Source organism: Sinocyclocheilus grahami, unplaced genomic scaffold (genome assembly GCF_001515645.1).
Source record: "Sinocyclocheilus grahami isolate Dianchi unplaced genomic scaffold, SAMN03320097.WGS_v1.1 scaffold746.1, whole genome shotgun sequence".
Classification (NCBI taxonomy): Eukaryota; Metazoa; Chordata; class Actinopteri; order Cypriniformes; family Cyprinidae; genus Sinocyclocheilus; species Sinocyclocheilus grahami.
Window position 1 is genome coordinate 213825 of NW_015505925.1, and position 15890 is coordinate 229714.

A 15890-nucleotide genomic window follows, 5' to 3' on the forward strand; every position below is an offset into this window, starting at 1 on the left:
GTTTCATATCATCATCAGTATTTTTCATTTCTTCATCAAATGTGACATGCTTGTGGAAACACTGAGGATGTTTCTCTCACATCTGTTTCTCTCTCATTTATTCCCTCTGATGTCAGTAAGAGTCTCCAGGTTTCTGAAATCATCCAACGGAACATCTTAATTTGCTTCAGTCTACAGTTACACTCGAAATAAGTGTCAGTTTTGATATGCAGGCACAGAAACGGTTGGCCGCTGTTCAGTTTTCTTCAATGAAAAACAGCAGATAAAATGCATTGCAAGGTCACAATTGTGAGACAGCCCATGTAAGAAAAACATCCAATTTCAGTTTCACATTTTGCTGTACAGTGTACAGTGTTCATAGAAACCTCAAGTTCAATTCCTGCGGGACTTTCTGTAAGACCAGATGCCATGAGATATTCCACGAATCAATCAAATATCACAGCCAATCAGAAGATCGTATGGGCGGGGCTATTTCTGCAAGTGCGCTGTACTGGCGATGACGTGGATAAGTATTCATTTATCAATTTTAAACCATTTAAACATTATTAAAATTACATGCTACTGAGTTACTGAAACTATCTTTTTCATAGAATACACTTGTGTGTTCACATCAAGTTAACAGTTTAAATGTTCTCGATTTATTTTCAGGATCTGAGGTACATTTTTAATTGTCATTTGACTGTTAGCAAAATAATAATTAAACTTCAGATTATCATCGTCATAGTTTTTGAGGTTGTTTTTTTCCAGTCGTGACGTGGTCACCGAAATAGAAACCGTTTCTAAAATCCCGTCGCTCGTCGCGCATTGCGCCGCGTTTGGTCGCTCTGGGCGGAGCTTGAAAAGGTGGGCGAGGCTTAGCAAAGGTCCGTTCAGTGTTGTAGGCCTGTCAAAATGACTGAATAACTAAATTCGAATTTTCTACTTAAATATGATCAAAATTCGAATTATATTAAATTTGAATTATATTCGAATTTAAAAGGCATAATTTCAGTTAGGGGGAAAAAAGCTTTTGGCTTCTCTCCTGAGGCCACAAGAGGGCGCATCGAGCAAAATATTATGCACGTTTCTTCAAAGCGTAATAAAATAACACGACTATCTTTGAAAAAAAGTGCATAATGTTTAAAATAATGTTTATAAACCATATATAGTTAATAAAGTTGCTTAAACAATTAGAAACAAAACAGCACCATGCATGTATGTATCAGTCTGCCATTGTTTCACCGCCGGAGCAGATGTAGACATATAAATATCTGAACATTCTTAATTCAAGACACATAATGACTTAAGATATTAAGTCTTGTTTCCTGAAAAAAATGATTAAAAATTAAGTGATTTATGATTAAAGCAAGAAACAATTATCCGTCAGCAGGGAAAAAGTTAACTAATTTAAAAGAAAAAATAAGATAATTTTATCATCTTGTTTTAAGCAAAAAAATTACTTAATTTTAATAATTTTTTCAGAAAACAAGACTTAATATGTTAAGTAAATTTCCTATTGAAGTAAATATATCTTGATTTAAATTTGTTTTTTTACATATTTATCATTGAAAACAAGACAAAAAATACTAAGTAAGAAAATCATGTTTTGCAGTTCAAGTAAAAGTAACTTAGTAAAAGTCAACATAATTGACGCTATTTAATTTCTGAATACACATGAGCTTATCGGTTCACTATGAATCAAATCAAGTCCCGCTCTACATTTTTTCTTGTTTTGCAAATCATAAATATGTCACATTGTGGTAGTAAAATTGGTGACAATTGCCTTTTTCACTGTGCAGCATAAAGTGTTTCATATCATCATCAGTATTTTTCATTTCTTCATCAAATGTGACATGCTTGTGGAAACACTGAGGATGTTTCTCTCACATCTGTTTCTCTCTCATTTATTCCCTCTGATGTCAGTAAGAGTCTCCAGGTTTCTGAAATCATCCAACGGAACATCTTAATTTGCTTCAGTCTACAGTTACACTCGAAATAAGTGTCAGTTTTGATATGCAGGCACAGAAACGGTTGGCCGCTGTTCAGTTTTCTTCAATGAAAAACAGCAGATAAAATGCATTGCAAGGTCACAATTGTGAGACAGCCCATGTAAGAAAAACATCCAATTTCAGTTTCACATTTTGCTGTACAGTGTACAGTATTCATAGAAACCTCAAGTTCAATTCCTGCGGGACTTTCTGTAAGACCAGATGCCATGAGATATTCCACGAATCAATCAAATATCACAGCCAATCAGAAGATCGTATGGGCGGGGCTATTTCTGCAAGCGCGCTGTACTGGCGATGACGTGGATAAGTATTCATTTATCAATTTTAAACCATTTAAACATTATTAAAATTACATGCTACTGAGTTACTGAAACTATCTTTTTCATAGAATACACTTGAGTGTTCACATCAAGTTAACAGTTTAAATGTTCTCGATTTATTTTCAGGATCTGAGGTACATTTTTAATTGTCATTTGACTGTTAGCAAAATAATAATTAAACTTCAGATTATCATCGTCATAGTTTTTGAGGTTGTTTTTTTCCAGTCGTGACGTGGTCACCGAAATAGAAACCGTTTCTAAAATCCCGTCGCTCGTCGCGCATTGCGCCGCGTTTGGTCGCTCTGGGCGGAGCTTGAAAAGGTGGGCGAGGCTTAGCAAAGGTCCGTTCAGTGTTGTAGGCCTGTCAAAATGACTGAATAACTAAATTCGAATTTTCTACTTAAATATGATCAAAATTCGAATTATATTAAATTTGAATTATATTCGAATTTAAAAGGCATAATTTCAGTTAGGGGGAAAAAAGCTTTTGGCTTCTCTCCTGAGGCCACAAGAGGGCGCATCGAGCAAAATATTATGCACGTTTCTTCAAAGCGTAATAAAATAACACGACTATCTTTGAAAAAAAGTGCATAATGTTTAAAATAATGTTTATAAACCATATATAGTTAATAAAGTTGCTTAAACAATTAGAAACAAAACAGCACCATGCATGTATGTATCAGTCTGCCATTGTTTCACCGCCGGAGCAGATGTAGACAAGAATGACTCCTCTAAGCGATTGAGGTGTTTTGTTGTTGGATGTAATAATGAACATATAGCAGTCGACATTTACTCCCGACATCTTAACCGCTGAAGACACAGTGGATTACCATTGTTTCTGAAGGGAATGCTTCCCCTGATCTACATAAATGCGTTTATGTTCGCACGAATCATTCGTGATCCAGATTCATCTACAGAAGTGAGTATAATGTTTTTTAATGAATCTTTGCAAATCGCCTTTCCTAATAATGTGCTAATTAGCAAGTTTCAAAATGAATGCGGCTAAAGTAAACAATCCCTCAGAGAGCAGCTCGGAAGAGAGGGGCGGGGTCAGCAGAGCTCATTAACATTTAAAGGAAAATGCTACAAAACGGCTTGCTCTGAAAAGAGCTGTTTTTGAAAGGGTAAAAAAAGTGTTTTTTACACTACCATTGAGAAATTTTAACCAAACTATGTTACAGACTTTTCATTAAGACCCTAAAGAATCATATCAACTTGTGGAAAATGGGCATCCGATGACCCCTTTAAATTGTTAATTGCATTGTTTTAAAGCAGCAGCATACTGTATGTATCGCTTATAGATAAAACAAAATGATAATCCCAGAAAGCTCAATACCAAAGTACATAGCAGAGAAATTGAGAGAAATGTTGTTAAATTGACATTATATTCAATGGTGGAAAATATTGATTAGTTTAATGCAATAAGTATCTCACTTACATTCTCAGTATATAGTACTACACTACAGTTTGAAAGACAGATGGAATAAAATCAGAGTGAAAGAGAGAGAGAAACATCCCATAATAGTCCTCATTAACAGCAGCTGCCTTCCACGAGGCTCTCTTATGTTCTCTCTTGTTTTCTGTTTGTTTTGTGTCGTCTAACCCGGGCTGCGTGCGGCCCGCTCTCATGTGATGTTTATGGTTTGTTGAAGAAATGCTGTAAACCTGGCCGTGTTAAAGCTGAATGAGCAGGGGCTGTTGGACAAATTGAAAAATAAATGGTGGTACGACAAGGGCGAATGTGGCAGCGGGGGCGGGGACTCGAAGGTTAGCCACCAATGACACGCAGAGGAGTGGTAAAAAAAGACGACAATGTGATGCAACAGAGACATCTGCCCTGACACGACGGCCCTCGCCGGCCAGTAACGAGAGAGAAACCGACAAATATGTCAAAGGAGAAACACACTGGAAATGAAAGCAATTACTGTCAAAACAGAAATATTTGCTAAAAGATTTGTGCTTTTCAGAAAATGAGGGCTGTAACCGCACAGAAATCATATATATATATATAAGCTGAATAATAACATTAATTTCAGAAAAATGTATCAACACATAAGATAAATATAATAATAATAATAAATCAAGTTAAATAAAAGTAAAAGTAAGCTAAATTGGAAAAACATTGTACAAAATAAATGTACACACAGCATATATATATATATATATATATACAGTATATGTGTGTGTGTATGTATGTGTGTGTTATTTTTTATATAGGCTATACATTTTTAAAAATGACATTAAAAAAATTATTACACAAACATACATAGACATACAGATTTTTTTTCTGTGTCATTTTAATAAAATTGCATATTTAAATTAGATATATATGGTTGCTATTTGTAATACCATATAACATATAATTTTTGATGATATTTCATCATTTTTCATTTATATCATCATGTACATTTTACTATGGGGATTTTACGTATGTTATAAATTTATATCTTCATCGACCCAGAGAATATAAGTATATGAAAATTATATATCGCCTTATAGGTAACATATATGGCAATATCACTCTTGATATATAGCAATATGTCATATTTTACATTTTGTTATGCCTCGTTTTCAAGCTGTGAAAGAAAAAATGAGTTTCTCACACTTCTATTCAGTGCTGCATCAGTCTACTAATTGAGGTCAAGAAAGCTAACAACCAAAACAGCCTTCTTTCAACTAAATAAAGTAACTTTTTCTTGGGTTGATTCAGAAGAGCCTTCATTTTTGAATAAACTTTAAGTCTTAAATTTCATGTATTTCATATTTTACTTTGTGTTTGCATTAGCAGTTGCAGCACACTTCAGAAACCCTCCACCTTCCCCAGCTCCACCTATTATATATTATGTATTATGTTATTAAAAAAAACAAAAGTAAAAACAATTACTGAAAAATGCAAAAGCGAAAAAAAAAATTATAATACAAATTATTATAATAAACAATTTGAGTCATGTTAAATAAAAATTAAATTAGAAAAAAGTATAAAATGTACATGCATTATATATATATATATATAATTTTATAACTATAAACTATAACTATTTGAATAATACTTTTGTAACTATTTCTTATAACAAAAACTTTCAAAAAAAAAAAAAATTTAAATAAATAAATGCACATGCATAACATGTTTTACATGTTTTATCTATATATATATGTAAAATAACATTAATTTCACAAAACCTGATGATCACTTTATTTGATAACTTATGCTTGTTGTTAAATCATCAGAAACCCAAAATATGTTATATTTTGAATGTGGGCCTGTCTGCACACACTATCTGCGCTCTGGGCTGTTTGCGATGAGCCAATAGTTCTGGATTAGCAGTAATTGTTTGTGTTTTGATAATGAAATCAGGGCAGTATGTGTCTGTTGCCTGAAGCGATGGAGCGAGATCCCATCCATACGTCTGTGGCTCAGCCTCACACACACACACACACACACACACACACGTATGAGCTCACACACGTGTACTCGATGGGACCTCGGCTTCATCACTTCCTGTGCTGCTGTGTGCCAAGATGTATTGTAATCTAATAACATAAAATAACATGGCCTATGATGTTATTTATGTTATTCTCTCTGAGAAGAACGCCGGTAAACCTGGCGGTGTTGAAACTGAGTGAAGCAGGAGTGCTAGACAAACTCAAAAATAAATGGTGGTACGATAAGGGCGAGTGCGGACCCAAGGACTCGGGAAGTAAGGTCAGTTTCCGGACGGAAAACCGCAAGCAAACCTGAAAACCGCAGCTCTGAAAAACACAAATACTCTCATGAAATCAATGTGAATTGTTTTCAGAAAGAAAAAGATGACGACAGTCTTAAAATATCGCTGTCATCACCATCCAGATTTTTTAAGATTTTCTTAACTCAGGACAAATAAAGTAGAGCCTTTAGAATGCAACATTGTGACATCACAATATAGAATGCTGCACCATGATGTCATGATTACAGTAAGACACTTTCATGACTTCATAATAGTGTTCATTTTTTTGTAGAATGCAGCTTTGTTACAGTGTAATGGATGAGTTAATTAAAATGGAGAGAATATTGCACTATTAGAAAGACTACAGTGCCATAATATTCACTTGTTCACTCAATTAACTTCAGGGGTAGTTGGTAGAAACACATTATGGCTGTAGAACATTTCATAAAGCGATTTCATGCCATTTTAGAGAGAGCCAGATTGTATTAAATTATGTTTTAAAATATATTATAAATAATTTTTAATTAAACCATTATTTTATTTTTTTAAATTTAAAATATTTTTTAAATTATTTAAATAATAATTAAATAATTTAGTTTCATTAAATACTTTCCCCAGTTTGATAGATTTTTGTAATTTAAATGCATTTGAAACATTTTTATAGAAGTATACAAACAAATGTAATAAATATAAGATTGTATTTTTTGTATAAGATTGGTTTTTTTTTCTTTCTCTAAATTCTGATTAAGGTCAACATAATTGATGGTTGTAAAAGATTTCATACCGCTATTTCATGCCAACTTATAGAGAGCAAAATATAGATTTTTTAAATATTTTTAAATATTATAATAATTTTCAAGTAAACAATTATTAATATATTTTTATATATTTAAATAATTAATCATCTGAATTAATTATAATTTAAATAAAAATAATATGGGGCCTTTTTTTAATGCTGATCCAGATCGACAAAACGATAAGAGAAATATGAAAAAATATATATATTATTTAAATAATAATTTTAAAATATGTTTAAAATGCATAGATCAAAATGAAAAAAATTGTTTTAATTATTATTTAAATAATGAATTATTCCTTAATACTTAAAATAATTCATTATACAAATTATGTACATAATAATTAAACAATTGACATTAATGAAAAATATATACTGTGTAAAATAGACATTTAGTTTCTTTTCTTTTTCAAAACACGAGAAATATTTATTATTTTAATGAACTATTATTTAGATAATTAAATAGTTTGCTGTAAATAAATATTTTTCCCAGTTTGATATTTTAAATGCATTTAAACATATTTATAGAAGTGTAAAAAATACAACTATTTAGAAATCACCAAGCAAACTAAGCTAAACTGCCGAAAACGATTATAATTTCATTTAAATCGTAGCTCTTCAGTTCATGTTTAAAATCTAAATGACACTGGATTTCATTCTGTGTGTAACAGAACAATGTAATGCTGTTAAATCCATGGCACCAGTAATTCAAGCTGATTGTATCATATTATGAACTGTAATTGAATATCTGTCATGTGTAAACATGCCGCTTTCCTCTCTAACGCTCTCTTTTCTCCCTCGAATCCCTCTCGGCTCCAGGACAAGAGCTCGCAGGCGCTGAGCCTGAGCAACGTGGCGGGAGTTTTCTACATCCTGGTGGGCGGCCTGGGTCTGGCCATGATGGTGGCCCTGGTCGAGTTTTGCTATAAGTCCCGCACCGAGGCCAAGAAACTGAAGGTGGAATCGGCCGAACTGAATTTTAGCCCCGCTCCCAGCCCAACGCACAGTGTGCAGAACTTAGCCACTTATAGAGAGGGATACAACGTGTACGGCTCTGACGCAGTAAAGATATAGGGGTAGGACAGAAAGCCTGCTTGCGGTCGTAGGGGTTCGGCCTGAGCCTTGTCTGTCATATAGCTGCAGCAGACGTCTGCTAATGTTGTGACAGCTTCCCATCCCTCCGTTTACTTACGTTCCTTCTTGCTTTGTTCACTTCTGAAAGAGACCCCTTCATTTCTGTCGCTTTTCTTTGTTTTTTCGTATGGCATCTGCCTTGACTAGAACATGTTGGGATTGCATTGGTTTGGTCTTCCTGGCTGCAGTCGCTGGTGTTTTTGCACTGTTGGCTTTCTGTTTCAGACACCTGCATTAACGGCACACGATGACAAACACACACACACATGGGCAAAGCTGCCATATTGCATTAGGAGCACAAATTAGTAGCAAACCAAACATCTTAGTATGCAACCTTCAAACACTTTATAAAGGAATGCTGCTCGTTTATTTGTTATTTAGAGATGTTAGCTCTCTGCTATAGACCGGCGGTTCTCAACTGGCTCGTTTTGATGGACAAATGCAATGCTCAATGCAAATAATAGCATGCAAATAACCACATAATCTTCTTAATAAATCAATTCACTTTTAAAAAGCATTGAATTCAACTTTTTGGCATAAATTTGCAAAAGTCTTTTGCTAATAAAATAGCCACTTAGGCTGGTATTTATGCAACAAATACACGGTTTAACCCTTGCATTACATTAAAAATTCTAGGCAGGATTTTTAGGACTCTAAATGAATTCAATATAATTCACCAAAAATCACACTATGGAAAACAAAACAAAAATATAGTAAATCTTCTATAAATCACCATGTAAAATAGTAAATCTTTAACATGAATAGTTCTTACACATTACAAACTGAAAAATAAACATGCATGTCTTTTTAAAACTGTATCTAATTTTTTTTACAAACTTTTTTCCCCCGCAAACTGTACATTTTATAAACAGTACCATTACTTCTTTTTTTAAATACTTTCCCCAGTTTGATAGATTTTTGTAATTTAAATGCATTTGAAACATTTTTATAGAAGTATACAAACAAATGTAATAAATATAAGATTGTATTTTTTGTATAAGATTGGTTTTTTTTTCTTTCTCTAAATTAGTTTCATTAAATACTTTCCCCAGTTTGATAGATTTTTGTAATTTAAATGCATTTGAAACATTTTTATAGAAGTATACAAACAAATGTAATAAATATAAGATTGTATTTTTTGTATAAGATTGGTTTTTTTTTCTTTCTCTAAATTCTGATTAAGGTCAACATAATTGATGGTTGTAAAAGATTTCATACCGCTATTTCATGCCAACTTATAGAGAGCAAAATATAGATTTTTTAAATATTTTTAAATATTATAATAATTTTCAAGTAAACAATTATTAATATATTTTTATATATTTAAATAATTAATCATCTGAATTAATTATAATTTAAATAAAAATAATATGGGGCCTTTTTTTAATGCTGATCCAGATCGACAAAACGATAAGAGAAATATGAAAAAATATATATATTATTTAAATAATAATTTTAAAATATGTTTAAAATGCATAGATCAAAATGAAAAAAATTGTTTTAATTATTATTTAAATAATGAATTATTCCTTAATACTTAAAATAATTCATTATACAAATTATGTACATAATAATTAAACAATTGACATTAATGAAAAATATATACTGTGTAAAATAGACATTTAGTTTCTTTTCTTTTTCAAAACACGAGAAATATTTATTATTTTAATGAACTATTATTTAGATAATTAAATAGTTTGCTGTAAATAAATATTTTTCCCAGTTTGATATTTTAAATGCATTTAAACATATTTATAGAAGTGTAAAAAATACAACTATTTAGAAATCACCAAGCAAACTAAGCTAAACTGCCGAAAACGATTATAATTTCATTTAAATCGTAGCTCTTCAGTTCATGTTTAAAATCTAAATGACACTGGATTTCATTCTGTGTGTAACAGAACAATGTAATGCTGTTAAATCCATGGCACCAGTAATTCAAGCTGATTGTATCATATTATGAACTGTAATTGAATATCTGTCATGTGTAAACATGCCGCTTTCCTCTCTAACGCTCTCTTTTCTCCCTCGAATCCCTCTCGGCTCCAGGACAAGAGCTCGCAGGCGCTGAGCCTGAGCAACGTGGCGGGAGTTTTCTACATCCTGGTGGGCGGCCTGGGTCTGGCCATGATGGTGGCCCTGGTCGAGTTTTGCTATAAGTCCCGCGCCGAGGCCAAGAAACTGAAGGTGGAATCGGCCGAACTGAATTTTAGCCCCGCTCCCAGCCCAACGCACAGTGTGCAGAACTTAGCCACTTATAGAGAGGGATACAACGTGTACGGCTCTGACGCAGTAAAGATATAGGGGTAGGACAGAAAGCCTGCTTGCGGTCGTAGGGGTTCGGCCTGAGCCTTGTCTGTCATATAGCTGCAGCAGACGTCTGCTAATGTTGTGACAGCTTCCCATCCCTCCGTTTACTTGCGTTCCTTCTTGCTTTGTTCACTTCTGAAAGAGACCCCTTCATTTCTGTCGCTTTTCTTTGTTTTTTCGTATGGCATCTGCCTTGACTAGAACGTGTTGGGATTGCATTGGTTTGGTCTTCCTGGCTGCAGTCGCTGGTGTTTTTGCACTGTTGGCTTTCTGTTTCAGACACCTGCATTAACGGCACACGATGACAAACACACACACACACACACATGGGCAAAGCTGCCATATTGCATTAGGAGCACAAATTAGTAGCAAACCAAACATCTTGGTATGCAACCTTCAAACACTTTATAAAGGAATGCTGCTCGTTTATTTGTTATTTAGAGATGTTAGCTCTCTGCTATAGACCGGCGGTTCTCAACTGGCTCGTTTTGATGGACAAATGCAATGCTCAATGCAAATAATAGCATGCAAATAACCACATAATCTTCTTAATAAATCAATTCACTTTTAAAAAGCATTGAATTCAACTTTTTGGCATAAATTTGCAAAAGTCTTTTGCTAATAAAATAGCCACTTAGGCTGGTATTTATGCAACAAATACACGGTTTAACCCTTGCATTACATTAAAAATTCTAGGCAGGATTTTTAGGACTCTAAATGAATTCAATATAATTCACCAAAAATCACACTATGGAAAACAAAACAAAAATATAGTAAATCTTCTATAAATCACCATGTAAAATAGTAAATCTTTAACATGAATAGTTCTTACACATTACAAACTGAAAAATAAACATGCATGTCTTTTTAAAACTGTATCTAATTTTTTTTACAAACTTTTTTTCCCCGCAAGCTGTACATTTTATAAACAGTACCATTACTTCTTTTTTTTAACAGTTATGTTTTTTAAACCGAAGTGTGGAAAAGCACTTAATCTGTGAATAAAAGCATGGCACTCGCAACGCCAAAATCATGGGTTCAATTCTTAGTGAAAATCACGTAGTAGATCAAATTATCTTACTTTTTTTTTTGTATTATAATTATATTTTTATTAATATGTTAAATCAGTTTTTACAGTATTGGTTAACCATATGAGTTAACCAGTATTTCCGACAACTCAAAACCCGAACTGACGTGCAACATAATACAAGGGTTAAAAATAATAAACAACTTTGGTATAAAACCAAAACCAGCTGAGATCCGCTGCTATAGACAGCAGCTATGCGCAATGAGTTATTTGGTACGAGTAAGGCATTATAGATCAAACAGCTGTTGGTTTAATGATGTTTGGTTGTGTTTCTCTTTCTTTTATTGTTAGCGACATCAACAAACCAATCTATAATGCTGTACTTATACTGAATAATATCCGACTGACCTCCAAACCCCTGCTTACGAAACATTAGCAGTATGAACATATAAAGTGTGGACTGTTACGGGACACTGTACAATTAAATCCCTAGATTTAGCGGGAACACGAGCGAAGAGCTGCATGCTGGCGTTAGAAATGCAGATGTCTAGACATGTTGTACATTTTGAGATGTTTTCTGTATTTGTGTGTGGCGGCCTTGAGCTTTTCTCCGTTCTGTCGATGTGAATGTGTCGCGTGGTTCCGTTGTGACGTCACTGTGTCATTTGCATATATTGTTTCCTCCCCCCAGAGAGTTCCAAGTATTCTGACTCCGCCTCTCGTCCCACCCCCTTCTCTAGCTCACCTTCTCGGAAGCCATGAGAAACAAGGCCCGCTTGTCTATCACAGGCAGCCTGGGGGGAAATGGGCGTGTCCTGACGCCAGACTGCCCTAAGGCCGTGCACTATGGCCCCTCCTTCCGACATGGCCCCGCCCTCGCCGTGGTGTCCTCCGACCTCCCATAGAAACCAAAAACTCACCTTGTGCCTTAAACCATCTTACCCCTCAATCGAAGTTCAGATTTCACGCAACCCATGGCAGAAGCACGCCGTCGCCGGCTCGAACGCGACTAACCTGATAACGCACTCTTTCAGCCCTCGGAAAAGACGTCAACAATTGTAAACGAGCCAGGACGGCATGGATACGAACGCTTGGCGAGCATCAAGGATCCATGATGCCTTATCCTAACTTTGGGGACGAACATCATCGCATACGAGATGAAAAATCACGACCAGTAAACTGTAAATGTAGAGACATTAGCCGCACTTCCCTGATTAGCCGTACGACATCAGCGAACCTGTATTAAATCACGTAGTATTTACGACATGGTCCACAATCACTAGCTACTAAACCGTATGTAGATATTCTCTCAGGAGCCACGAAGGGGGACGACGGAAACACCTTTTATCATCTCGACAGGATTTCTTCAAGATGCCACCGGGAGCCGCTTGCTTTTTGGACTGAAATGTAAATAGACCAGTAGTAAGAGCTGAACACGATTCTTTTATAAAGCATCTTAGATAATAAATCATTGCAATAATGACTATAGGGAGACCTGACTTGTAATTAAGAGATCTTTTATATACACACAGTATTATATATATACAGAATATAATAGAGGGACATCTGAACTAAAACATGTGAGACCATGGCATCTGTTCTGTTAACAGTTGTTTTGATAACCGATGTAGCGCAGTGTGTACGTGTCTTTGTCCTTAATGAATGTCCACGCATTTCACATTTCGCACAAACACACGAGCGTAGGATGTGAACGTCGCACCGCATCGCATTGCACACAGTGACCGGGGGTCGCACCGACTCCCGATTCTCACCTTTGGTGTTTGGTTTTGCGTTATTTTGTTTTTCTCTTTGTACCCACCGATTCAAATAAAACTGGAACATTTATACAATACTGTTTTTTCTTTTCATTCATTCAGACAGTGTGAATGAAATATGACCTTGGTTTATCTGATGCCAATGGAGTTGGAATAACAGCTCAGCCAAAAATGATCATTCTGTCATCATTTACATCATTTTCTTCCTCTGTGGAACACTAAAAATATATTTAAACAAAGTAAATGATGAAAAATGTAGGTATAGTGTTCATTAAATTGCAACAAATATAGGCCTACCAACAAACTTTGTTGTAAGTTACTCATACTTTTTTATGTTAAATTTAGTAATGCGCTAAAATTTCACTGACCGAAAATATTCGGCGAATGAGAAAAAACAAACAAAAAACAATAAATTTTCAGTCTAAACTGCTTCTCCCATGTCCAAAATGATCCCAGAGTTGCAATCAAAATTTCACTGACCGAAAATATTCGGCGAATGAGAAAAAACAAACAAACAAAAAACAAAAAATGTTCAGTCTAAACTGCTTCTCCCATGTCCAAAATGATCCCAGAGTTGCAATATGTAAAGTTTGTTCAACTGTAAAAGAAACTGGAGAACTTGTGAACATCAAGACAGCTGTTTATACCAGTTTAAGATGGGTTTTTTTCAGAGAACAAGAAGCTAATGGCTAGCAAATGAGTCAGTGCTGATGATTCAGGCTGGTTGAGATGCCATCAAAACCACCAAAGTGTCAAAGTGTTTCTACATTTTCTGGAAACCAACCTGCAAATGGTTTACTTATAGCTGACTTTGCTATTGATCTGGTTTAATAGAAAGTATTTTAACTAGTGGCCCACCGAAAATATTTTTTTACCAGAAATGTTCATTTAGCTGAAAAAAGAAACTGGTAATTTAATTGGGGTTATTGAGTAATTGAACTCGGTGTGCTGTTCAAGGTGTGGTGTTCACAGATGATAAACCAGTTGTAGTTCTTCACAAGTTCTTCAGTCATAGTTTCTAGATACTCTAGACTGGTCATTGGCTGGACAAAGTTAGTTGACCAAACAAACACATTAATGTTTTAAAACACAAATGTGTTTGTTTGTGCATCTCAACCAGCCTGACACATCAGCACTGGCTGATTAACATGTTCAACAGACATCATTCTCCAAAAACACCTTGGATATCTCAAACTGGTATAACCAAGTGGCTTGTTGCTGGTCCAAAGACCAAACATGGACCAAACATTAATGTTTTAAAACACAAATGTGTTTGTTTGTGCATCTCAACCAGCCTGACACATCAGCACTGGCTCATTAACATGTTCAACAGACATCATTCTCCAAAAACACCTTGGATATCTCAAACTGGTATAACCAAGTGGCTTGTTGCTGGTCCAAGATGGTCTACTAGCATGGACCAGCCAATGACCAGCTAGAAACCATCTACCATGTTCCAAAACAGTGACTTGTACACCCTCATATGTGACCCTGGACCACAAAACCAGTCATAAGGGTCAATATTTCGAAATTGAGATGTTTACATCATCTGAAGGCTGAATATATAAGCTTTCAATTGATGTATGGTTTGTTAGGATAGGACAATATTTGGCCGAGATGCAACTATTTGAAATCTGGAATCTGAGGGTGCAAAAAAAATCTAAATATTGAGAAAATCATCTTTAAAGTTGTCCAAATGAAGTTCTTAGCAATGCATGTCACTAATCAAAAATTACGTTTTGATATATTTACGGTAGGAAATTTACAAAATATCTTCATGGAATATGATTTTTGGCATAAAAGAAAAATCTATAATTTTGGCCCATACAATGTATTTTTGGCTGTTGCTACAAATATACCCCAGCGACTTTTGTGCCGACTTTTGAGGTTTTGTGCTCCGGTTTCACATATCATTCCAAACCTACATGACTTTCTTGTTCTCTGTGACATTTTGCTATGGTAAAATATTTTCTCCCAAGAGTCTGATATAAGTAAACTATTTTGTAAAACTTTCAAAACATTAATGTGTTTGTTTGTGCACCTCAACCAATCCGACACATCATTATTGCTCTAAAAACACCTTGAATATCTTAAACTGGTACAGTATAACCAACTGACTTGTTGCTGATCCAAGATGGTCTACTACACTGTAAAAAAAATCTGTGACATTTACGGTAAAATACCTTCACCGTAAAAAATACGGTAGCAACATTTTAGGTTTTACAGGCTTAACTTAAATTCACAATAAAATACTGTATTTCGTTAACTGATGTAATTTTAATAAACCAACATATTGAAGTACTAATATCTGTTTTGAACCTGCACTGATAACCACTAAAAACTGGTGGTGATGAGAAAGTCACATGATGAACCAAAGCTCATCACAAACAGCTTTTCTACGAGCTGAGGAGGCCAATACTTATATATAGAAGGTGTACAGTGTCATTCACACAAACACTAAACCCCATCATGGTGACACACACGATACTGAAATAATGCAATAAACATTAATTTAACAGCATTAGATGTAAGATTAAACCCTAATGTACACAACTAATAAGAAAAAACTAAGAAACATGTTATTTCAACAAAAAAAACATCAAATATGAAGTGTCATGCAAGGAATTCTGGGAGTGTCAATTTACGGTTTGTCACTGTAAATTATACAATGACTTTTTCTTTTTCACTTCTAAAAACTGTATTTTCGAACAGTATTTTACTGTAAAATTACATTAAATGTAATTACATTTATTCACTGAATATAGTATGGAAATTACTGTTAACCAGTTAACAGGTTTTTCCTGTAGCATTTTTACAGTCTTTTACTGTTAAAATC

At 34.5% G+C, this 15890-nt stretch overlaps 1 protein-coding gene across 3 annotated transcripts in view; it reads left to right on the forward strand.

Moving 5' to 3' along the window:
- The window catches only part of LOC107560842 (glutamate receptor 4-like), a 112589-nt gene extending 99460 nt beyond the window's left edge, over nucleotides 1-13129 (forward strand). For 2 of the 3 annotated variants that reach the window (XM_016245109.1, XM_016245112.1), the window contains 3 exons: nucleotides 3961-4075; nucleotides 7628-7765; nucleotides 12020-13129. In XM_016245109.1, the coding sequence (XP_016100595.1) occupies nucleotides 3961-4075; nucleotides 7628-7765; nucleotides 12020-12184 (418 nt within the window). In that variant the 3' untranslated portion in view covers nucleotides 12185-13129. Of the gene's footprint in view, nucleotides 1-3960; nucleotides 4076-7627; nucleotides 7766-9991; nucleotides 10130-12019 lie in introns of all 3 variants that reach the window. The other variant, XM_016245111.1, reaches the window with a different exon arrangement.
- Nucleotides 13130-15890: the final 2761 nt, after the last annotated feature.